The 25,004-nt window shown below is 36.6% G+C and overlaps 1 protein-coding gene across 6 annotated transcripts in view; it reads right to left on the reverse strand.

Annotated features, from left to right (window-relative positions):
• Positions 1–10,401: 10,401 nt before the first annotated feature.
• Positions 10,402–25,004, reverse strand: part of BTLA (B and T lymphocyte associated) — a 28,424-nt gene continuing 13,821 nt past the window's right edge. For 2 of the 6 annotated variants that reach the window (XM_032852198.1, XM_032852201.1), the window contains exons 2-6: positions 22,557–22,883; positions 17,327–17,362; positions 16,014–16,172; positions 14,472–14,518; positions 10,402–11,951 (exon numbers count right to left, since the gene is read on the reverse strand). In XM_032852198.1, the coding sequence (XP_032708089.1) occupies positions 11,676–11,951; positions 14,472–14,518; positions 16,014–16,172; positions 17,327–17,362; positions 22,557–22,883 (845 nt within the window). In that variant the 3' untranslated portion in view covers positions 10,402–11,675. Of the gene's footprint in view, positions 11,952–14,471; positions 14,519–15,817; positions 15,902–16,013; positions 16,173–17,326; positions 17,363–22,556; positions 22,884–25,004 lie in introns of all 6 variants that reach the window. The other 4 variants (XM_032852204.1, XM_032852199.1, XM_032852200.1 and 1 more) reach the window with 4 other exon arrangements.

Genomic DNA, 25,004 nt, shown 5'->3' on the forward strand with positions numbered 1-25,004 from the left:
CTTTTTATGTTTACAGGTATAAAATAGCATTTTTAGTACTTAGATTCAATGAAACTATATAACTCCTTTCTTTAAAATTATGTTTTATGTCAGGAGTTTAAGTGCTATGGCAACAGTGACAGAATGAAAAACTTAATCTATATACATTTAAAGTTGTTTTTGAAAAAAAAAAAAATCCAAACTACTGAAATAGAAAAAAGATTTAATGATGAAATTTGAATACTTGCCATTAAAAGGAAGTATTGTATTACTTTTTTTCTCCTTTTCTTCTCCACCAATATTGTATTACTAATATAGCTCTCTAAGATTAGCAAATGCTAGCAAGTAATTGTCGTATTTGGGATGAAAATTTTAATATTGAAGTGTCAGGAAAACATGTTTTATTGTGCCTTTTATTTTTAATTTGTGAATGCTACCTTAAAGAGTTGACAAGATGAAAAAAACCTAGCTACAGGTAACTAAATTTATAAATATAAATTTATATATAAGGATATTAATATTTCAATTTGTAACTCTTTACATGCTTATTATATAAGCATGTATATATTTATGAGGGTGTATGTGTATTATATGTTTGAGTATATATATATATTGTATATGAACATGAATAATGGTATGTGTGATGTGTATTATTAGATAAAATTTATATATAAAATTCTTGTGTCCATCAGGTATTAGTTAAATAACATCCTACAGCAAATACTGCTGATAACAAATACTTAAAGCCTCGATACAGATGTTTAACTGTGTTAAGGTCTTTGGCAACACTTGCCCACCCTAATTTTAAAGGTATCAAATGAAAGCCACTATAGTTAAGTGTGCTCCTGAGTTGATTGTCATTAGTCCATGATTACATCATGGTTAATAGAAAATGGGAAATTTTAAATGAGAAGTTTCCGAAGAAAAAAACCCAAATGCCAATTTTCCATATAGGATTGTGGAGAAGGGTCTTGTGTGAATGAGTTACTTACTGGTTTCTTGATGCTTGGTTAGTAAAGAATTACTTTGGAGATAATATGAATAATGTTAAGGACTTTATAATGGTATAAGATATGTACAACTAAAGATTTAGTTCTATGTTACTAAAAAAATTAACTACTAGAATTTAGAAACCATTTTATTTTATTCTATTTTTAAATATTTAATTAATTTGTTTATTTATGAAAGAGAGAGAGAGGGAGGGAGAACACGTGCATGTAAACGGGGTTGGGGGCAGAGGGACAGGTAGAGGGAAAAAATCCCAAGCACACTCCCTGCTGAGCTCAGAGCCTGCCCTGCCAGTGGGGCTTGATCTCATAACCCTGAGATTACAATCTGAGCCAAAACCAAAGTTCTGACTTTTAACAGACTGAGCCACTCAGGTGCTCCTAGAAACCATTTTAAACAACAAAGTTATTTAAAAAACAGAATTGTAGATTAAACCAAAATTACAAAACAAGAAATGAAATTCCTGTAAAATGTCAACTCTCTGAAATTAATCTATAATGTAATTCAATAAACTGATAAAAATACTAATAGGGTTGGGGGTAGTAGTCGTGATGTTTTTAAGTTTTTTGTGTGTTATTTTTTAAAGCCAATCAAAATTTGTTGAAGTACTGATTAAGTTACTTTTACAGATGACTTATAATAACTCATAGCCTAGATGAATGGTCTTTATTGTTTCAAATACCTCCACCTGGCCATGTCACATTTTAATTATAGTTTAAGTAACAGTGGACTCATTAATTCAATCAAAATATAATACATATTTTATTTAATATTAGCAGAGCCATTGAAAATGAAACATTCACAAGAATTATATTTAAATTATCTACATTCAAAACACTATTTTAAGAAATATAATTCTATCAGAATTCAGTAAGAGCAGCTGTAAATGCAATTAAATAATTGCAGTTAAGTTTGTTTTTTTTTTTAAATCAGACTTTTAAAGAGAGACAACTTGCAAATATCCTGCTGTGATGTGGGGTGTTAAGGTTCAGCTGCTTTGAAAGCTGAATCAGACCCACATTGACTCTGGATCCCTGAAACCTCACAGCCTAATAATCCTCCTATTCCTCTGGGACCCTAAAACCTAGGGCACCTTCTGATGCTTAGGGCCTGTGGCTATAGAACAGCAGAGCCAAAAATGTCACTTGGGAGAAGGTAAACTTTGACTTTACTTCAGTCATTTTTGTTTGTTACGACGTTTTTCTTTTCTTAGCTCATCGAGTTTTTTCTCCATCAACAGAGCCATCAAAGAGAAAGGTTCTAGAGCTTTTTCTCTCATGGGAGATAATCTAGTTTTGATAAAAAAAAAAAAAAGAGGTGGATTTTTCTAATTCTTTCTTCAGATCCTTTATTCCAGGATATTTGTACAGCAAACAGCTTAGGAAAAGAGATAATGTCTCCCTCCGGAGCAAAGGGCAGGCATGCTTACCACCCAGGAAGAAGATCCACTTCAAGTTTTGAGTTCCGGTCCTGCAAACCTCTGTTTGTGCAGGCACCCCCTGGGCACAGCTGCAGCATCCTTGTGGGACTTGAGGGCAAGAGGAACTGACACAAATATGCTGATGTTCATGTTGTTTGCTGTGCCGTGAATGAGAACATCCTTTTCTCTGGTCCAGGAGTCTCTTGTTTTCCTACAGCACCCGTGAAACGATAGCAGATTAATTTGTCACCTTGCAAGTAAGGAAAAATCTCAGACCTTTTATAGTTCTTGACATTAAACTAAAATTTATATATCGTATGATTCTATTTATATCAAGTTCAAAACCATTAAAGGTAATACATGGTGTTAGAAGTCAGGATAGTTTCCTTGGGGAGCAGAGGCATTGCTTGGAGGAAGCATTAGGGGAACTTTTGGTGTGTGGGCCATGTTCTGTCCTTGGTCTAAAGGGTGCTGATTACATAAACTCATTCAATTCAAATTCAACAATCTTTGCACTTACTTCCCCTTTCCCGCTTCCCCCTTCTATGAATGTTTTACTTCTATAAAAGTTCAACTTAAAATTAAAAAAAAAAGCAGAGGTACTAACCAGGATTGCCACATCAATTTCTGCCTTCTATTATGATCCCCAGCTGAACATTCAGATAGATATTAATGTGAAGAGGCCCAGGAAAATGTGGCTCTGGCTAGGCTCCTAGAGCAGCCTACATCAAATACGTCAATCAGATTGATTTTATTTCCTATTCAGGCTTACAAAACACAACTCTTTGAACTGATCATTTTCACTTCTCTGTTTAAATAGTTTACCAAGAGAGAGAGGCGTCTGACACTTCCTGTTGTTGAATATGTACATTTAAATGGGGATAAGAATTTCATCTTGCATGAAACATACTTGTTTTAGTGTAGTCGAGCTGTATAACAAAATGCCATAAACTGGGTGGCTTATAAACAACGATTTCTCATAATTCTGGAAGCTGGCAGTCCAAGATCGGGGCGCCAGCATGGTTGGGTGAGGGCTATCTTCGGGGTGCAGACTACCCATTGTATCTGTATCTGAAAGGGCTGTAGGTCTCTTGGCAGTCTCTTTTATAAAGCCTTGCTCTCATTCAGAAGGGCTCCATCCTTGTGACCTAATCACCTTCCAAAAGCCCCACCTTATTAATATCATTACTTTATGGATAAAGGTTTTCAAATATAAATTTGAAGGGCACGAATATTCAGACCATAGCAGTTCTCAAAGGGGTTGACGTAAATGCCTTGTTCACAAACCATTCAATGGTTTCCCCGATGTCTATTAAATACATTCCAAATCTGACAGACTAGCAGACTCACCATGCCCTTCCTAGTGCTAAGGATATAGGAGGTCTAATGATATCTTAGTCTTTATTTTCATATACAAGGACTTCATTTGTTCTCTACCTATGAACTCTCTCTTCTATTTCATTGATCTGTTGTTGATTCCAGGGATTCTCAACTGAGGATTTATTCTCAAATTGTAGATTTGTCTCCTGCTGCCCTAAGTCTCTGGTTTTTGTTTTGTGTATTTTGAAGCTCAGCTCTTAAATTCATGCATTAAATACCTGACTTCTATTGAGCATTGAATGTTCTATTTTTATATTGGATATTTGCCTATAATTATTTATTAAATAATAATATTTAGTGATTATAATATTTAATGACTGCTTTAAAGATTTTAATTTGCATCCTTAACTCATCATACTGTATTTTTTTTTAAGATTTTATTCATTTACTTGAGAGAGAGAAAGCATGAGACGGGGAGGGTCAGAGGGAGAAGCAGACTCCCAGAGGAGCAGAGAGCCCTCTGTGGGACTCGATCCTGGGACTCTGGTCACATGACCTGAGCCGAAGGCAGCCGCTTAACGGACTGAGCCACCCAGGTGCCCCTATAAAACTGTATTTTTATACTTCCATTTACCACTTGTCTGTTCTTTGGGGCTGTTACTACCTTATATTTTACTTCTACATGTTCTATAAAATTCACATAATTTTTCTTTAAACAGTCAATTATCTTTTAAAGCAATTAAAAATAGGATTTCAAATGTGTTTTATATTTATCCACATATTTCTCATGTTTTGTGTCAGTAGTCAGATTTGAAATAGTTTTTAATAGAAAAAAAATCATAAACATATGCTTAGACTTCCAACTCAAAACTTAGATTTCAGGATTTTGAACATCCTTAATTTTATTATTGTGTTAAATTTTGTTGTAAAGGAAAGCTTTATTTCTAAATATATTAATATAGTTATATATTTTCTTTATTCTGTATTATCCGCATATTTATTTTTAATTAATAAATAAATAAATTTATTTATTTATTTTAAGTAGGCTTCATGCCCACTGTGGAGCCCAACATGGGGCTTAACTCGCAACTGTGAGATCGAGATTTGAGCTGAGATCAAGGGTTGGTCACCTAATCAACTGAGTCAAAAAGGTGGCCCCACATAATTTTCTTTAAAACAACAATGTCAATATAACAATGAAAAATAACGAATGCAGATTAAAATATCTATATGGTTCTTTTTGTTCTTATAATCTCTTGCAGCAATGTCTAGTTAAAACACCGATCAAGTCACTTAACAAAATTATTCTATATGCATGGTTATCAACCTGATGTATAATTCAGTCTGTTTTCAATTTGGAGCCATTTTTTTCTTTATGTATTATTATTATTTAACTATGCAACTAATTTTCAAGATTCCAAAGTTAAAACCCTATACCAAGGTATATTCACTGGAAGTCTCATTTCCGTCCTTGACTATTCTACACTGTTCTTTTCCCCCACCAAGGAGTAGCCATATAAATTAAATTAATAAATGATAAAATTACTTTTTGTTTTCATTTTTTAACTAAAATTACATATGTAGGTATATTTATATGTATGTGCCTATGTATATGTATATGTATGTGTGCCTATGTGTGTAGATATGTTGCATCCACTATTAATACCATTTTTGAGATTTCTGAGATTCTGTAAGACATCAGAGATACTTGCAATGAAGAATAAGACAGTACATTTTACACACAATGAAACCCAACAGATGGTCTGAATTTGGAGGTTGTTCTGGCCTCTTGGAGAATCATATACTACAAGGTTGGCATATTTTAAAAAGAGTTACCAGCTAAAAGAGATTAAAACTAAGACATTTTGTATATGTGGGTTTTAGCAAATGGAACAACTTCTGATATTTCCAAGGCCACGAGGGTGTTTTTATAACTCAGGGGTGGTGAGACTTAACCTTAACTAAAATTTTGGAGTTTGATGATTTTACTCCTGAGCATCTGGGCTTTTTTTTTTTTTTTTTCTTGGCTTCATTACTGTTTGTCTGACTGGTTTTTCCAACACACTGATGTTTCTCAATGGGGAGGGGAAATGGAGCTGTGATGAGAAATGTCAGGTCTGCCCAAGCCCTATATCTGCCTCCATCACTGTTGCCAGCAACCTCCAAATTCTCTAATTCCTCAATTTCATACAAGTCTGCATACTTGTCTTTATCTTCAGTTTTTAAGCCCATCCCACTCTGGGACCAAGCCTGAGTAAGACCAATGTTAGAGACTCCTACATTCAAATGCAGCGGGCTCAAATCCAACTCCATTCACATTGCCAGGCACTGTGCTACTTTCCTCCCTGATGCCTAATCTCTGGTCACTGGTACTTGGATTACTGACATCTTCATTATACCTGTCCATTTTTGTATCCTCCTTTACATACTTATCCTGATAACCATTTTATGATCTGTCCTTGACATCAGCATGTGTACAATTCTCTCTAATGTAGTTTGAGATCCTTGCCCAGTACAAATCCTTTCTTCTCTCAACGGCCCAGAACTGATAACTGGGAACTGAAAGCATTACCTGGTTATGCAGGGTAACATAGAGATTACAGGGATTAATCCAACATTTCTGGGTCAGCTTCAGCAGATATATCTAAGGCATCAAAGAGTGAATCCAGAATAGCCCAAATCCTTCTCCATTGCTCCTCAAGTTGATGCCACAATAAGAACATGGACTCTGGAATCAGATTGCTAGGTTGCCATTCAGATACTGCCACTTATTAGCCCTGTTAACTTGGACATGTTATTTGACTGTTATGTGCCTCAGTTTCCTGATCAGTAAAATGAGCACAACAACTACCTACTCCATAAGGTGATTGTGTAAGTTCAGCAAGTCATACATTTAAAAGGCTTAGAACAATGCTCAAGCACTCAGTAAATAATAGATGTTTGTTAGGATAAACATTATTATTGTCAAGAGATCATCAAGAATCATAAGAGGTAAAATATTGTCTAGTAATGCTTGGTTATAGACCATAGAAAGCCCTGAAGTACAAGACTCAATTTAATATAGCAGTCAACCTATAGGCTATAGTTCTACTATGGATCCAACTTTACTTGGATTACTTCCTTGAAGAGATTCATGACAATATTATTTAATTTGCACTTCTTAACTTGAGACACATACTAAATATTAATATCACTCAAATAAAATTTGATATCCTATCTTTTCCAACCTCTACATAAAGTGTTACTCAAAGAAAACACAAATTCCCAGAAGTTATTTATCAGTTGTCAGACTTTGATTAAGACATGAATAAATTTAGAATGATATCATCTAAAATAAAAATTAAGTATTTGGGCATATCAGCATGTTAGTTACACACATCTTGACCAACCAAGAAGTATAAAGAGAAAATAGTTGCAATTGAGCTCTCAAAGTGCATAAAATGCTTTGTGTAATATACAGGAAAGCACTTTATAACTAACTATAAGCTATTTAGATGATAATGACAGCCAAAATTTGGTTCATATCCTGTCACTTCCTCTGGTACTTAACACCCATCGAGTACTTACCAAAATTAGGAAAATAATCATTCTTTTTCTTGCCTCCCATTCTTTAACTTCTGAAATAGGCTCTTCCACTGATCTACCCTCTTGCAGACTTCTTCTTATAGAAAGAGGATTGATTTAACTGGCTGGAGAGTTGGACAGAACCTCTCCCTCTTTTAACCACGTTAACCTTGGGAAGGAGGCCTTGTATTCAAAGCAAAGGAGACTATCATCACATCCCTGGCTCTCATTCATTTGCAATTAGGGAAGTTTGAGGTACACTGGCATCTCCCAGACGGCTGGTTGAGTATCTCTTTTTAGACCTAACTCTTCCTATAAATAAGTCCCAAGTCAAGCAGGATTTAAGTGGAGGAATTGGAAGGAAACATGCTGTCTTTTCACCCAAGCCATGCTCACCAATTTACCATTACCATTAATGTTAATCTTTTCCCCAGTCTGACTTCTTTATGTTTTAATTGGTCAGGGACCTATAGAGACAGAGGCCTGAGAACAATTCAGTTATCAGATTATATTTTTTGTTCAGTTTTTACCTCATTCATCTGTGCTATAAGTAGTGATGAGCAGTAATGGAATCTCTCTCAACCATGTCACTTCAGAACCTAACAAACTAGTAAGTGTCTAGTATGTGGTCATAGATTGTTTGCAGATAAAGTAATTCCTATGGAACATTTACCCTAACTTCAGAATAGGGCCTGATTTTAAAGATCAATCCCCAGAACTTGTTTTTGAAACTATAACTTGATTTCTAACACAGGATTTTCAGTTCCTGTGTTCTCAAATTCAGGGCAAACATTCTATAAAGTAGTAATGTTTTCTTTTTCACGTGCCATTTTTACTTTCTGGGCTGGGTGGTGAGGCTCTTCCTGTTCCTGCCTAAAATAGAACTTTCCAAATTAGTCTGTCATGAATGACTTGGCTTCCTGCCACACCTGACTCCTGGTGGGGAAATGTGGGTCATAAAGGCTAAGTTTCACCAATCCTCTGAGTTTCTTGTGAAAAAAATGCAGGTTTTTATTTAGTAGGTGAAGATTGAAATTCTTAATTTCTGACATCTCTCCAGGGGTGCCCATACTACCAATCTGAGGAACATCCCTTATGTAGCAAGAGATTAGATGACCAGCTTCACAAACAATATCCATTCTTTAAACATTATTTAATTGTACTGTGTGCCAAGCACTGGGATAAGTAACTAAAGAGAAATGTAACCTAATCCTGACTCATAAGAAGCCCAGAGTCTAATACGGCAGCAAACATAACAAATGAATGCTATAAATGATGTCCATTAAAAGATGAAAAGACAAGCCACAACCTTGGGAGAAGATAGTTTCATAAACCATATTTGATAAAAGAAAGATTGTTATCCAAACTATACAAATAACTCTTTTTTTAAAAAAGTTTTTATTTATTTATTTGTCAGAGAGAGAGAGCACACAAGCAGGCAGAAGGGAGAGAAGCAGGCTCCCCACCAAGCAAGGAGCCTGATGTGGGACTTGATCCCAGAACCCTGGGATCATGACCTGAGCCGAAGGCAGCAGCTTAACCAACTGAGCCACCCAGGAGTCTCATACAAATAACTCTTAAAACTCAACAATAAACAGAAAAGAACCCAATTTAAAAAAAGGGGTAAAAGACCTGAATAGATACCTCACCAAGAAGATACATGGATAATAAATAATATAAAAAGATGATCAATATCATATGTTAAAGGAAATTGCAAACTAAGACAAAGATATTACTATACACCTATTAAAATGGACAAAATCCAGAGCACTGACAATACCAAATGCTGATGAGGATGTGAGCAACAGGAACTCTCATTCATTGCTAATGGGAATGCAGAATGGTACAGCCGCTTTGGAAAGTATTTTGACAGTTTCTTACAAAACAGAACATCCTCCTACCATATGATCCAGCACTCATGTTCCTTAGTATTTGATCAAAACTGATCAAATAAACCACATATACCAAACTCCCACTACACTGGGAAACCTAAAGTAAATGATCTGGTGTCTTTCAATGGTGAAGATTGTAGAGCATATATTCTGGATCTTCTGAATGAGAATTTCTTAGTGCTAGGAGTTGGTAATCTGCAGTTTATCAAGTTGTTGAGGCTGTTACTCAGTACCACAGGGCTTGAGAATCACTTTTCTGCTTCATGCCCACACATTTTTTTTTTAGTGCAAAAGCCAATACTAAATTGATTCCAAAGAAGTTTTAATAACTTTATTATTTGTTACCTTATTATTAATGAAATAAACCATGTGAATAATACTGAAATAGATTTATGTGGGAAATACATATATAATTCCGACACCCTTTATTAAGAAGCAATAAAAACATAAGTGATTTGGAATTTTGGCAGCATGATACAAATGTAAGAATAAATCATTTGTAGGAGTGAAATCATTATCAACATTATCTTTACTATAAGACAGGCTAAGAATATAACAATAGAAAATTTTTTGTTGCTTAAATTTAAGAAAATTATGAAGGAACTGTTCAGCTGTGTGTTTTATCTGATAAGGGCAGCTAAAGGTATCCTCCCATACTTCCTGTTTCTATATTTAAGAATACCGCAAACAGTTATTCTAATATATCTTTTGTACGTAGTTGCCTAAAAATGCCGCCTCGCTGAAGGAGCCTACCTAGATCCGTTGCTCAAAATTCCAGGTACTGTGCTATCATACTGGCTTGATAACTGTGACTCTAAAGAAACACCCACAATCCCAACTTAAGGGGAAAATTTTTTTTTAATTTTTTTATTAACATATAATGTATTATTAGCCCTAGGGGTACAGGTCTGCGAATCGTCAGGTTCACACTTCACAGCATTCACCATAGCATACACCTTCCTAACGGGCAAAATCTTAATGTCAGTGTTGTTACAGAAGAAAAGCTCCACCACAAAATCCCAGTTTTATCTTTATGGGATAAAAAATGTTATGGGATATCATACCCTCATTGCCATAATTTCAAACTTCTATTTTCATACATTTTCTTTAATGATCCATTTGCTCTAGTATTCTGAACCTTTTAGGAAACTGAAATGGAATGTCAATTTTGTCAGTTTCTCTTTTTACTATTTCTGTAAGTCACCTAGTCTTCCTTAGACACACACACACACACACACACACACACACACACACATTCATTTGTGCAGCAGCTCAACTATTTGTTCAAATGGATCCAACCTTTGCTGTCCACTTTGTATGAGGTGTACTGCCTTACTTAGTAGCAGCACCTGAGAATCCTAACAGCCTCAAGCTATTAAATAAAGTTGTAGATTGTTTTTGAAATAATTAGACTCAAGTACTCTGGAAATTCAGAAACTTTGAAAGCATCTCCTCTTGCTGTAGTCAAGTGACTGCAACTACAGTATTTTAAAATGAATTGTTATGAAGCCGTACAGATGTGCTTAATGAAAGTATGGTGACCTGTACTGACCAACTAAATATTCCAGATTTTTCTCTATCCCAGTAACTATGCTTTTCATTTGCTATCAGGTCAACCACAATGCAGTTTAAGCTACCAATCTGTACCTGCCGGATGATACTTATTTTCACTGATTTTTATGTTTATTTAGACACCCCCAAGGATATTAATTCAGCAGCATTATGTCACATTTATAAATATTAGTCCATGTGACCCAAACACTGAGTCACAACTGTGTTTACAAATGAACCACACATTAATACTCCATTACTACCTATGTTTGCTTAGCAGTGTAACAGGGTAGATAAAACCTTCTGTCAGGGATGGGGAGCATCTACTCTACATTAGCTGGTGTGTTCCACATCTTTATTGCACCATTTCTTCTTTCCATTCCTTTCTTATATCAAGTCAAAAATGATTTCTTCTTTACATGTAAGAAACCCCAGTATGAGATGGACAGAAGAAAGTTTCTCATCATGGAAGAATGACAAGAAATAAACATAATATTGTTGCTTTGTTGATGGTTAGTCAGTCAAACTAGGACATTCTTTCTTCGTCAAGAGAGTGTAGTGAACTAATCCAGATAACACAAATCTCTCTTGCTTACATGTATCTCTCATCCTACAAAAAATAAACTAACTTTGTCTATTGGGTAAAATGTATCTAAGTTTAAATGTTCTGCTACCCTGCTATTCATAATACCATTCATTTTTGGAGGAAGGGTTTTTGTGCTATTGTTCAGTGCTATGCTGTAAAAAAGTTCCCTTGTAATTTGGGGGGAGAAATTTTAGTCATTTGTCCTATGATCCCTGAAGACCCAAGCACCAACATGAATCTCCTTGAAGTGAAACTTCTCAGGTCGAGGTATACTGTCTGATATTTTGTTGGGCTCAGAAAATGGCGTTGACGTGTTGATCATTCAGTGATCATTGGTTGGAGATCCAGATGGAATTTAACTCCTTACACATATGGCTGCATATTCTGTAGGTGCCTCTTTCACATTCCTTGGTTGTCTTGGGTTTATTCCAATGACAGAATGGTTCAGGGAGGCATAAACAATGCTCTGTTTGTTTTCCTCCGGACATGGGTTAGAATAAACTTCAGACTCTTCCTGGACCCTGAACCAGGGCTCATTATCATAAGTACTAGTCTCTGATGGCAGTGTTTGGGGATTTTGCCTGGTTCCCACTTCAGTTTGCTCACTCCTAAAGGGCTGGGGAATATCAACCTATAAGAAAAAAAAAAAAAAAAAAGGATTGTTTTAACTACTGCCTAAGGATGTGATAGTGCATACAATTAGCAAACTATGAGTATATGGTACATTGAGTCAATATACCAACAGAAATAATTTACTCTTCCTCACTTTTGCTGCTGACACTTACATCTTTAGCAGATTCTTACTTGTTGAAAGATGAAAGGTTTAGGACCACTGTGTTCCTCCTAAATAGTTATTTTGTGCTTTTTTTATTAGTCACTTTTGAAGTCACAGAACACTTCTAGCTATACAAGAACATGACCGGGTAAAAATGAAGATGCCATTTTAATGCTAAGAGTTGCTCTTTCAATTTTTCAATACCAGTTTTGTCAGTCAACTTATGTTCTTGATGTTTGGCCTAACTCCTTGAAGGTGTCAAGTCCATAGTCTTTGACAGTCTACCCGCCTTATCAGGTCCCTTGTCGTTTTCATTTTATACATGAAATAGTACATCTCCTACCCCTCCTTGTCAGAATTCTACCACAGGTGTGTGTCAGGCTATACCCCAAGAAGCTAAGCATTAGCTGCTAAGTATGCTGCTTCCCTCTGATAAGGGGGCTGGCTGGAAAATAACACTGAGGCCGAAGGACTGAACGAAGCAAGAATCACTTTACCCTTCCCAGTCTCTTAGCTTAGCTGGAAAAGTGTCCCAGCCTTCACTCTAAGGAACCTAGTGAAGACTCCAGAGACGCACTGAAGAACAAAACTGTCAGAACCTAATAAATAGCTGTAAATCCTCAATATATCAACAAGATCCCTGTTGTGCTTTCATAATATATATGTCTGTCAACTCAATTACCTGGCTCTCTTTCCAAAAGATGGTTGGTTTCCATGGAAAACTTAATTAAAATGAATGAGTGCTCTGTGGCTTGCTGTACCCTGTGGCATCTCAACGAAGTGGGTAGATGCCACAAGCTGGGGCACCATACTGTGGTCGATAGAGATGACAAACACCAAGACGACTATCCTACTCTATATGTGTATGGCATTTTACAGTTTACAAAGGGCTTTTTAAAAAGGCACAGCGGAGTGTTTTTTAGTATTCAAGTACATTTACTGTCCCTGGAGTACCGGGGTAATCCAGTCCCTTTCTCTCCTTGATTTCTATTCCACTGGTTCCAATCCAAGTCCCTTCCTAAGAAAGTTTTAGTCTCAAAGATCTAATATGACACCACTTTATTTTCTTAAATGTTGGACAACTCAAATGACACAAGCTCTGAATCCCTATGAAAGACAAAGACATCTTAATACAAAATTCCCAAATAATAACACACACACACACAATCCCTTTTGAATTCAACTTCAGATCATAAATAATTTGTCCAGCCTACACAGGAAGAAATATGACTACATTTTAACCAACCTAGGCTTAACTTAAACTATTTATATTATCATTGTAAACTGTTTCATAGATCTCAGTCCTCATTGTAACAGAATGTGGTTCATTGGTATTCACTATAGGAAGAAAGAAAACAACATTTAAGTACATTTTCCTACTTGAAGAAACAAAACCTTAGCACCCAACACAATGTTGTTTACTGCCACTTACGAAAAACTTAGAATGAGTTTACAAAGTTGAATGCATTTGGCTTGATTTAAAAGTGGGCAACCTGGTGGGGGGTGCCAAGTGTCATTTAGTATTATAAGTAAAATTTTGGCTATATCTGCCTTTGGCATTTCTGGAGCTTTTGAGAGGTTTACTACATCTTTACCTTTACCCTTCCACCCTGAAACATGCATATACACACACAAGTTCCTTTGTAGTACCTCATTTGTGACTATTTGCTTTTAACTAAAGAACTTCATAAAATGTTTTCAGAAATGGATTGCCTCATCTTGTATTTTTTTTTTTTTTTGAGTTCCAATATTTACACAACATTGAACCCAAAAGAAAACCCCAAGTTTATATTTCAAGAACTTGTAGGAAAATTTGGTCCTGCCTCCAGAATGCCCTAGGCTTTGTCTGGAGGTCTCTTCCTTGATGAGCCCACACACATTATGGAAGACATTTGCATAAGTAGTAACTTTTCCAGTCAGCCTTCTCTATCTGCTGGTGATCTAGGAAGAAATCACACAGTATTTTATGAGATAATTTATGGTTCATTGTTTCATTAACTCTCAACTCCCTTCCAGACTTTAAGGTATTTTTTGTGAGAATAAATGAGTAGCCTGAAGTTACATAACAGGGCAAGAGCAGAGTCAAGTTATATAATCCAGTCCCTGACTTTTCTACTTCAGGTCTATACTGCCACTCATGCCCTTCCAAAGGCCACTTATTATAAGTCTTGTTAATCTTGAAGAATCTTTGCTGCAGTTGGAGGTAAATGTAAAATAAACACTTTTTTTTTTAAGCAAGTCGATATATAGAGAGAACATTTAGACAGTTCCTGGCATAGGGTGAGTGTTACATAGCTTTACCCAATTTTAAAATAATATATTAAGATGAACATGGTTAACAGACTGCATTTGCTTTAACAGATACATAGGACATACCAAGTTAACTTCCCTTCTTGCTGTATCAGAAGGCTTCTTTTGTTCTGCTGAAATTCAGAAAGAAAAATGAGAAAACAAGAAGAGAAAAAACAACACAAAATTCTTCTCCAATTCCCTGTAAGTTGAGGTTGTGGGAAGAATATGGGTTCTGGAATCTAATTGGCTGGTTGAAATTCAGTGTCTAGGGCAGAGGTAGGCTGCCTCCCCACACATGTCATGAACTTGCATGCCAGTGGCAGTGTTACTTCTAGTTTTGGCTTGTTTATTTGCTGGCAGGTACACCTCAGTTTGTGAGCATTCATGCTGCTCACTTTTTTCACTGGTTCTTTACTTCTTACTCCAGAGAGCCCTCTGGCATATCCAAGAGGAAGGGGCAGGATCAAGTATCTCACTTTAAACACTCTGGAAATCCTTGTTCTGTGGATATCCGGTACTCGATGTCAGACACACTGCTGTCCTCTCACCTACAGAGGCCAGAATCTCCCATGGCCCAGTTCACTCCAGATGTGGTAGGTCAAAGGATTTATCCCTGCCTCTTTTCCTAAAGTTTTCTGAAGCAGTCTCAAGAAAGATGGTAAAAGCTGGGGAGGGACCTTGGAGTTACAGATGTGAAGTTGGGGTTACAGAGGATTCCCGCAGTATTCTAGGAAGGTTCTGGGCTCCGGAAGTCCTTACCACAAAAGACCAGAAGTTTTTTTTTTTTGCCCAGACAAAGCTTTCTCTGTGGCAGAATAAGGGATGCTCTGTCTAGCTTCATTTCTATAGCTACACTGTGGCTGCCAGTGTGGCAAACGGTGGGAGGAGATGGCAGAGGGGGAACGGTAAAGACAGAGAGAGAGAGCTGGGGTGTTTCAGATTAGAGTTACATTAGAATTCTCCACACATCTCTCTCTTACTGTGATTGACATGAGCAGACTCTGAAGGAATTCTTAGAAAAGCAGGAAGGAATCGCTTCTAAGATGTCACATCTCTCTCATCCTATCCAAACCCAGATTTTTCAAATGCTTTATTTTTGGGTGACAGTTTAGTTCAGGCATGTGTTTTTGATGGCATCAGAAAGTGCAGACATAAGTTTCCTTTGGGGCTATTTAATCTTCATTTAGACAAGGGTGTGTGTGATTGGCATGATGTGGTGTGGTTGTGAAAAAGAGAATGAGACTAATTCAAATCAGACATGTTGACCTGAGAAATTATTTCAAACTCCCTTTTGATACCTTTAAAGCTCAGAAGAGCAGCTTGTCACATAAACTTAAGATTGACACAAATAGAATGGGTAAGTCCCAGCCATGTGCCCTCCTTATCACCACCCCTGCCTGGAGCACTGTGCTGTTGCGACTGTGCCTCACTATGACTGGACGGGACCTGAATTAATCCATCTGTCTTTTTGGTGTAAGCATGAGTTGTCTCCGAGGAAATCATTATCCATGGTTCTTTGCAGAATATTGGGAAAGAAAACAACAGGAACCAACTAAAAATTAATCAGCTCTAATAACTGAACCCCAGATGTGTGGCACATAGCAGCAGATGGAAGATGGAACCCACCTTGGTGCCTTCGAAGGCAGCAGAATAGGTAGAAACAGGTAATAAGCAGAAGCAATGCTCCCAAAGGAAGCAGACTATAAAGCATCCATTGTCTTTCATCTGTCACTTCTGCAGAGGGTGGTCCTGAGGCACTGGTTGTATCTGAAATGTGAGTCGATGCTAAAGACAGTTAGGAAATTGGAGGTATAATAGGATCAGTAACACCTTCTGCACCATTACAACTTAAATGAAGGAGATTTCCAGCTGATGTTTCTCTTTCTCTTCTGGAAGCCTTCCCCAAGAACCCTGTGCCTCAATGTTCTCACCCACCTCTTGCTTTGTTGATGAGCTTATGTGGGTGGTTCTGGGTTATAATTCAACCTTTGTAAGAATTTTTTACTCTTTTAGGGTTAATCCCCTATAAAACAATACCCATAACAGCTCTCAGCAGTACTTCACCAAGCTCTTTCCTTGACATTGTCTTACCTAACTTTCACATTCAGCCCTGAAGGAAAGTAAGGAAGCCACTATTTTTATCCAGTTTCATGTCTTGATAAAAGTTTTATTGTTCCAAGACTTGCCCAAGGTTAGATAGCTAGTGAGTTGCCTTGGGACTCAAGCCAACATGTTTTTCATACTAAATTCCAATTCCTTTAACACAAAGCCTTTTTGTTGTCTCATAACTCTTTGGGATCTCCAAATACTAAGTACTTTCCTTATCTCAAGATACCTTTGTTATCACCAAATACGCTTTGTTGGGTCTATAGCCAGTGCTCATTGCTATGACCAATGCTGACATGCATTAAATTTCTGTTTGACCGAGGTAGATTGATTGCAACTCACTGACGTGTCATGAAACAATTTAATAGATCACAAACAACCTTAGAAACATGAATTGCAGCAAAATAGAAAAATATCAGAAGGCAACACACATCATTAATGTTGTATATATGTTAAATTTTTTATGTGGGAAATTTTTATTTCTAAATATATTAACATCATTATCTGCTTGCTTCCGCATGCTCTTGGTTTGAGGTAAAGGTGGGCAGGAAATACAGTGGCTGTGCGAATAGTGGTTAGGTAATTCAGACTGGTAACAAATGCTGCTGTTTATGCTGCAGATGCTGCTTGGGTTAGGACAGCAGCCAAGTCATTACCAATGATGACAGACACAGCTGTCTGGGGGAAGGGTGTAGATAGAAAGAGGGAGGAAAGTTCCCACGTAGATAACTAATACAAACAGATCCATTTGCTTAGACGAATCCAACTTATTATTTCTCCGACCACCAAATAATCTAATTCCCTTAATTTTATTGGACTAGTTTGATACTTACTTATCAGAGGGTATTCGGAATTATTTCTAGTCCATTCTGAAATAGAAAATCAAGATAAAGAAGTGAAATTGGTTGTAAAAACAACACTCAGTTGTGTCCAAAATCAGAACTAATCTCCGAGAGGACTCCTGCATTTGCACTAACAGAATCCAGTAACTCAGCTTAAAGGAATTTTTACAATTTGCAAATCCGCACCTCAAGATCATGGACACAAAATAAGTTTATTTTGAGGCTTGAAGTAAGACTGTAAATCCAACGCAAACTTTGTCTTTCTGCTTTGATTCCCTCTTCCCCATTAAGAATAAGGATAGAATACAGCCTGTAAGACAGCTTCCAGCTTAGAAAAACAAGATGTTCATTCAGCCAGTGCTCCAAGTGAGTGTGGAGACTCACAAGGAAAGGTTGCTTCTGATGACATTCTGACTATCATTCTGAAACAGATGGTGTCTCCCAGTTCCTGCCCACTCATACCACCCCCACTTCTCTGCTGAGAAGACGATGACCTGCCCTTGTGAAGTTCCTAATCAGGGATTGACCAAGGGCAAGTTGGGGAGGATGGAGTTACAGGTCAATGTACATTCTAGTGACTGTTTCCCAGCTCTGTCAACTTTTCTCTTGGAGCTCTGATTTGCAAAGCATTTTTCTTCATTCTGGGAAAATATTGCTTTCCCAATAGCATCCAAGCCCTGACTGAGCCACAGCCCTGTTTGTACATGGACCAATTCTTTTTTTCTTTTTTCCCCCCCATGGGCCAATTTTTAACTTGAACATAAAAAGAAAAAAAGAGTCAGGTACAAAAACAAGAAAATTCCCAATAGCCCCTAAAAAAGATATCTCAAGGGGAGAAAATGAAATTTTTTTAATCATGCCTCCACATGATTTTTATGAAAAGCATCATCCTTAAATATAATTTCAGAGTATATTTTTCTCTGTCAGTACTCAATTCACTGAGTATTCTCAGATACAGAAGGAAAAGGAATTTTTCTTTGACTCCTTCATCACTTCATGAAAGGAAAATATATACCCAGTTCAAAGCTAATTCTGAAATAATTCATTTGGCTTTTGTGAAGGAAGCAAGGATGACCCAGAAAAATATGACACAGTTTCTGCTTCCCAGGACCTTTTAATTCTTCATGGGATAAAGAACATTTCCACACATTAAACTACAGTACAAGGAAATGTCTGGTAAATGAGAAGCACAGAGCTTAAATGGCATGAAATATGCTAGAAAAGAGAAATTGCTTCTCCTAGGATGAACCCTGGCAGGCTTCATTAAGAAGTGGGAAATGAGTTGGGCTTGGCAGGAAGGGCAGAATTGTGTAAGTGGAAGCAGATGAATGGGTGCCCTGTGAACAGTGAGAAGAGAGAGCATGGTGAAGACATGCAATGGTAGGTAGGGCTGTTAGGCTGGAGCAGAGGCTCAAAGTGGAGTCCAGAAGCAATCCAGAAAGGCAGGTGGGGATGGACTGTGGTAGGGCTTGAATGTTGGGAGCCAAATTTGAAAGCACTAAGGATGCTCTGCCAAAGACTCGATAGAGGAGTGGCATGATGGAAGAAATTTATTATGCAAATTAAGTGTATTGGGAAGATATTTGCCTGAAATGGACCAAAATAGGAAGCACTAAAGACATGGACTCCATGAGGCTGACTGGAATATTTGTGAGGAAGATAATGAAGGTTAGAGATACACGTGAAGCTATAGGAGGGAGGCAATCCCAGACAGAAGGTTGCTGACAGAGAAGAGTAGACAGCCAAAATGAAGTCCTGGGGAATTCCCTTGGTCAGGAGCATTAATTCATAAAGTGATAAGAAAGGTAGGAGAGTGTGAAATTAGGGCAACAGAAATCTCCAAAGGGAAAATTAAAAGGCCCTTCATGTCTCCTATGTAGTTTTCCCTCTCACCACTTCATCTTTATCTCTCATCTCCAGTATGATCCTAACAAGTACATCCTCCCAGGGCAATGGGATCGACGGAGAAGTTGCTTCTTTTGCTTTTCTTCTCTTCAGCCCCCTCCTCCCCAAGGGAGAGAGACCGTTGATCCTAATTTTAGCCCCAACTTGATTCCTAGAACATGGGACCTTTATGCACTTTACAAACTGTGCAACCATCTGTAGTGGCTGTGGAATGACCCCAATATGGGACAGAAGAGACACAATAATATCCCTGGGATGCTTCCATGTCAGAAGTCGTTATTGGCCCCTGACACTGGTTAAATTCCTCCCTGTTGTATGGAAGGGGATTGATTCCTATGAAGGAAAAGAGAATTACACAAGAAGGCACCTTTTACAAAGAATGTGAACTCGATGCCACTTCAGTTAATTTTATTATACATTATATTAACATACATCATATAAATAATCTAATAGCATTCAATTATTGTGTATTTTGTCATATAATTAATATCCTGGGAATAATGTTTTGTAAGCTTGGCTTATTTTTATCATTTATTTTGCCAGTTAAAAAATTAGTACTTCTTTAAAAATTCAGTATCTCATTATGTGAATTAATAGTGATATTTTCTCCAGAAAGCATTCTTTCTGTAATCTTCAGTATAAGCTTCTCCTGATTGTTAAAGGCAATTGTTTCACTTTGTACGGATTATGTCATTTAATTCATCTAAGAATTATGAAAAAAGATTTATTGAACACCTACCGTGTGTTATACGCTATGCCTTCTATTTGTAGAGAAGCAAAGATGTTTAAGACACAGCTTCTATTCTAAAGAGGTTTATAAGCCTGTGTGTAGATAATGGCTGGCAATTAGCGTTGCCTTTGACCCACATTAGCAAAAACAGAGTCTCTAACTCTGCCACGAATCCCTTCTACACTTCACTGTGCATTCTTTTACTGGGCTACTTTCAGAAGTCTTAAATAATTTATAGGATTTTAAAGAGATTTAAATGGATTCCTTCACTGGGCTACTTTAAGGGAGTTAAAAGACTGACTCCAAAGTGTGCATATAAAATAATAAATTAAATTTTTAAAAACACCGTGTATGCATTCAAGTGAATGGTGTCCACTGAAGAAGTAACTGCCTACATCTGCATGTAGATTCCAGTGCACAAAAGCTCTTTGAAATTTCTTTTTTTTTGCAATAATCTTCAAGGTCAGTTTATGGGCCACAAAACAAGCTCCATTTTATTTCTTGTTGTGATAAGAACTAGATGTTATCTGTGTTACACTAGGTGTAAGTGATAAATCGCTAAATTCTATTCCTGAAACTAATACTACACTATATAGTAACTAACTTGAATTTAGATAAAATATTGGAAGGAAAAAGAAGTCAATTGGCCAAAGATGTCTGTATTTATTCTGGACTCTTAATTCTCTCCTATTGATCTGTATATTTATCTTATGCCAGTACTACACTGTATCAATTATTGCAGTTTTGCAGCAAATTTTTAAACAAAGGAGTGCAAGTCCTCCAACTTTGGTCTTCTTTTGCAAGGTTTTTCTTTTGTTTTGTTTTGTTTTGGCTATTTGGGTCATTGCAACTGTATGTGAATTTTAGGGTCAGCTTTTTCATCTATGCAAAAAAAAAAAAAAAAGGTTGGGATTTTGGTGGGAATTATATTGAACCTGTAGATCATTCTGGGAAATATTGCTATCTTAACAATTTTAAGTCTTCCAATGTGAATGGCATGTATTTTTCCATTTATTTACATCTTCTTTAATTTCTTTCAGCCATGTTTTGTTCAGTGTATAAGTGTTAAGCCTCCCAGGTAAATTTATTTTTTTCTTTTTGAGACTACTATAAATAGAATTTATTTTTTAAATTTCCTTTCAGATTGTTCATTGCTAGTGTTTAGAGATACCACTGATTTTTTTAGCTGATCATACAACCTCGTTGAATTCGTCTATTAACTCTAATATCTTTTTGTGGATTTTAAAGGATTTTCTATATATAAAATCACGTCATCTGTGAATAATGATAGTTTCATTTCTTCCTTTCCAATTTGGATGCCTTTTATTTCTTTTTTCTTGCCTAAGTGTTCTGGCTAGTACTTCTAGTTCAGTGTTGAATAGAAGTGGCAAAAGCAGACAGCATCCCCTTCTTCCTGTTCTTTTTTTTTTTTTAAAGATTGTATTTATTTATTTGACAGAGATCACAAGTAGGCAGAGAGGCAGGCAGAGAGAGAGAGAGAGGGAAGCAGGCTCTCTGCTGAGCAGAGAGCCCAGTGTGGGGTTCGATCCCAGGACCCTGGGATCACAACCTGAGCTGAAGGCAGAGGCTTTAACCCACTGAGCCACCCAGGCACCCCCTTTTTATAAGATTTTTTTTTTCTTTATTTATTTGAGATAGAGAGAGAGCAAGGATGAGCAGAGGAAGGGGCAGAGGGAGAGGGTGAAGCAGGCTTCTTGCTGTACAGGAAGCCCAATGTGGGGCTGGATGTGGGGCTCGATCCCAGGAGCCTGGGACCCATGACCAGATCCAATGGCAGACATTTAATCAACTGAGTCACCCAGGCATCCCTCCTCTTCCTTTTCTGAGAGGAAAAGCTTTCAGTCTTTTACCATGGAGTATGATGTGGAATTTTCATAAATTAAACATATTCATTTATTTTCCTCTACTCTTCTCTGTTTGCTTTCCATGTTTTTTTCAGTTTGGTTTTGCCCAACCTAACCTCAACCTGTTCTCCCAATTTTTGAACCTATTGAGGGCCTCTGGGAGAGTCTGGGGAGGGAGCTAAAGCTATGAACATCCTCAAAACTCATCAGGGAGTCTGGTTTATTTGTGTGCAGTTTCTTCTCTGTGCAAACTACAAATTATTAACAAATGTATAATTGTTTGAGCACCACAAATGTAACTTCAAAGGTTTATTATCAATAAAAGGACTGGTAAGTGGAAGAAAAAAATAAAAGGAAAAGAGGATAAAGGATAGAGAGCTGTCTACTACAATCAGTATTCACTTGGTAATTTTTTCCATATTTCAGTGACCTACTTTGGATTTATCAAATAAATGGTATACCCCCTAAAGGCAAGAACAATAACTTTTATTATGTATTTTTTTCTATTTTTCTCTTCCTCATCCCAAAATTACGCACACACTTGCTCACACAGATGAAAATCTGAGGAGTGTGTCAACTTTCCGATTTACATGACTTCAGTTACTAACATAAATGCTTCAGAATCTGGGTCCTCCTTTTCCTTAAAACATGATAAAAAAAGTATGAGATAGTCTTTTCTTTTTTTTTTTTTTATGAGATAGTCTTGATGTGTAGAACCTACCTGTCACATTAATGGTTATTGAATGGCTTTCAACAAGTCCAGATGAAAAATTCGCAGAACAACGGTATGACCCGGTATCATCAGGCAGCACGTGATTAAAATGCAGAATAAAAACTGAAATATTATTCTCCTTTTCACTCCAACTTGTGTATCTACGATGTTTATACCTATGAGATAAACAGCTTTTTCCTTCGAGTTTGCACCAGATCACGTCAGGTCTGTTAGTACAGTATTTCACAGGGCATTTCAGATCAAATGATTTCCCTGCTGAGACAGTGTATATGGAATGTCTCTTTACATACAGTTGTTCTTTACATGATTTTTCACCTGAAAGATGAAAACAAACTTAAAATCAAATATGCTCTATAAAGACCAGATATCTGCCACTCAACAGTTTCTGCCAAAGATTCTATAATTTTATAATTTTCCCAAATAACATTTTTCTTTTATTTTTTAAAGATTGTATTTATTGATTTGACAGAGAGATTGAGAGGGAGAGAGAGAGAGAGCACATAAACAGGGGGAGAGGCAGAGGGAGAAGCAGACTCCCACCAAGCAGGGTGCCCGATGTGGAGCTTGATCTCAGGACCCTGGGATCATGACCTAAGCTGAAGGCAGACACTTAACCAACTGAGCCACCCAGGTGCCCCCCCAATAACATTTTTCAATATATTAGCCCTTACTGGCAGAGTGTGTGGTACATAGTAGGCACATAATAAGTATTTGTTGAAAAAAAAATTTCCTCAATTGTTAATCTCCTCAATTACCAAAACATTACTGAGATTTTTAATTTTATAAAATGTTATTTTATTTTATTATTTTGTAGCTACTCCAATGGTAGCAAATAATAATAACAATTTCTGGTCGATAATTTACTATATTCTAGAGGCTGTTCAAAACACATTAAATAGGGACGGTTGGGTGGCTTAGTCGGTTAAGCATCTGCCTTCAGCCTGGGTCATGATTCTGGGATCCTGGGATCCCAGGGATCCCAGTTCCACATTGGGCTCCTTGCTTAGCAGGGAGCCTGCTTCTCCCTCTCTCTGCCTCCTCCATACTATCTCGCTCACTATCTCTTTCTCAAATAAATAAATAAAATCTTTAAAGAACCCCACTAAATATTTTGACTCATTTAATCTTTGCAACAAAAAAATATATTATTATGACACCTATTTTACAGAGGTAGTAAAACATTCGCCTAAAGTTATATGCTAATAATTAGCGGAATCAAGACTCAAATTCATACTAGGGTCCATTACTCTCTAATTCATTACCCATTTCTCTGTTACTGTTTCTTGAAAAGTAATAACATTTTCTATTACTAGCTCTGATATATTCCAATAAGTGGGAGAGAGGAACTTTTGCAGACAACTATTTCCCTATTATACTTTGTATAATAAATTTTTATTACTTATTTTTCAGAGGCTTTAGTGCTGCCCTGCAAATTTTTTCCATGACTTTTTCTATGTACGACACATGCAACTCAAGATCATTATTGAAAGATAGGATGTTCTGACATAATATAAATGTTTTGTCTTCCAAAGGGGGAGAAGGAACAGTGATGCACCTCTTTTGGAAGTTCTGCCTTTTGGCCTAACATACAGGAAGTTGCCTCTCTTTGTTTGGTGGGGAGAGCTTTTTCCTGGAAACAGATTTTCTGTTATCTTCTATAAACCGTCTGTTAGTAATTGTCAGTTGCGTATAAATCTGCAGCCAAGAAAAAAGAACTTTTAAAATTATCTATTACTACTGAATAAGTTCTGTAATCCTTTACTTACCATGAAAGTATTTACCTGGAAACATCAACATCTACGATCTAACTGAGAACCAAGATACATGCGGAAGTATTCCCTAAACAAACAAAATAGGTATCGCAAGAACCCAAACTCATCTCACTTTATACATAATCCTTATAATTCCCTTATCATTTCCTAATTAGTTTAGAGGGTATAATTGTGTTATATAATACAGAATAATAACTATACTCATAACGAGAAGGCTGAATCAATAGCAAAACATTATATATATTCAGCTTAATATATTCATTTTTTGAAACATATATATTCAATAAGCAAAACTTATCAAATATATTCAGCTTAATATATTCATTTCATATATATTCAGCTTAATATATTCATTTTTTGAAACAAAGAAGAGTTCAGCCCATTTTAAAAAGAATTTCATCAAAAATGGTCACGTCAAAAAACATCTTGGCCTCTAAAGGGGCAAACTTCAGTTACTTAGAATGTATATTTATGTGGAAGTATTCACTTTTGGATAATGGTTGGATTATATTGTCCCTTTGGAGACTCGTGCACATGAGCAAGATAAAACGGCACCAACTTATGACAACCACTCAATTTTTTTGTGTCAGTTATATTATGAGTGTATATAAATCATAGACTATTCTACTACTGATCCCTGTGCTGGGAACAAAATAACTACAAT

This window comes from Lontra canadensis, unplaced genomic scaffold (assembly GCF_010015895.1).
Source record: "Lontra canadensis isolate GAN:19392208 unplaced genomic scaffold, GSC_riverotter_1.0 scaffold6, whole genome shotgun sequence".
Taxonomy (NCBI): domain Eukaryota; kingdom Metazoa; phylum Chordata; class Mammalia; order Carnivora; family Mustelidae; genus Lontra; species Lontra canadensis.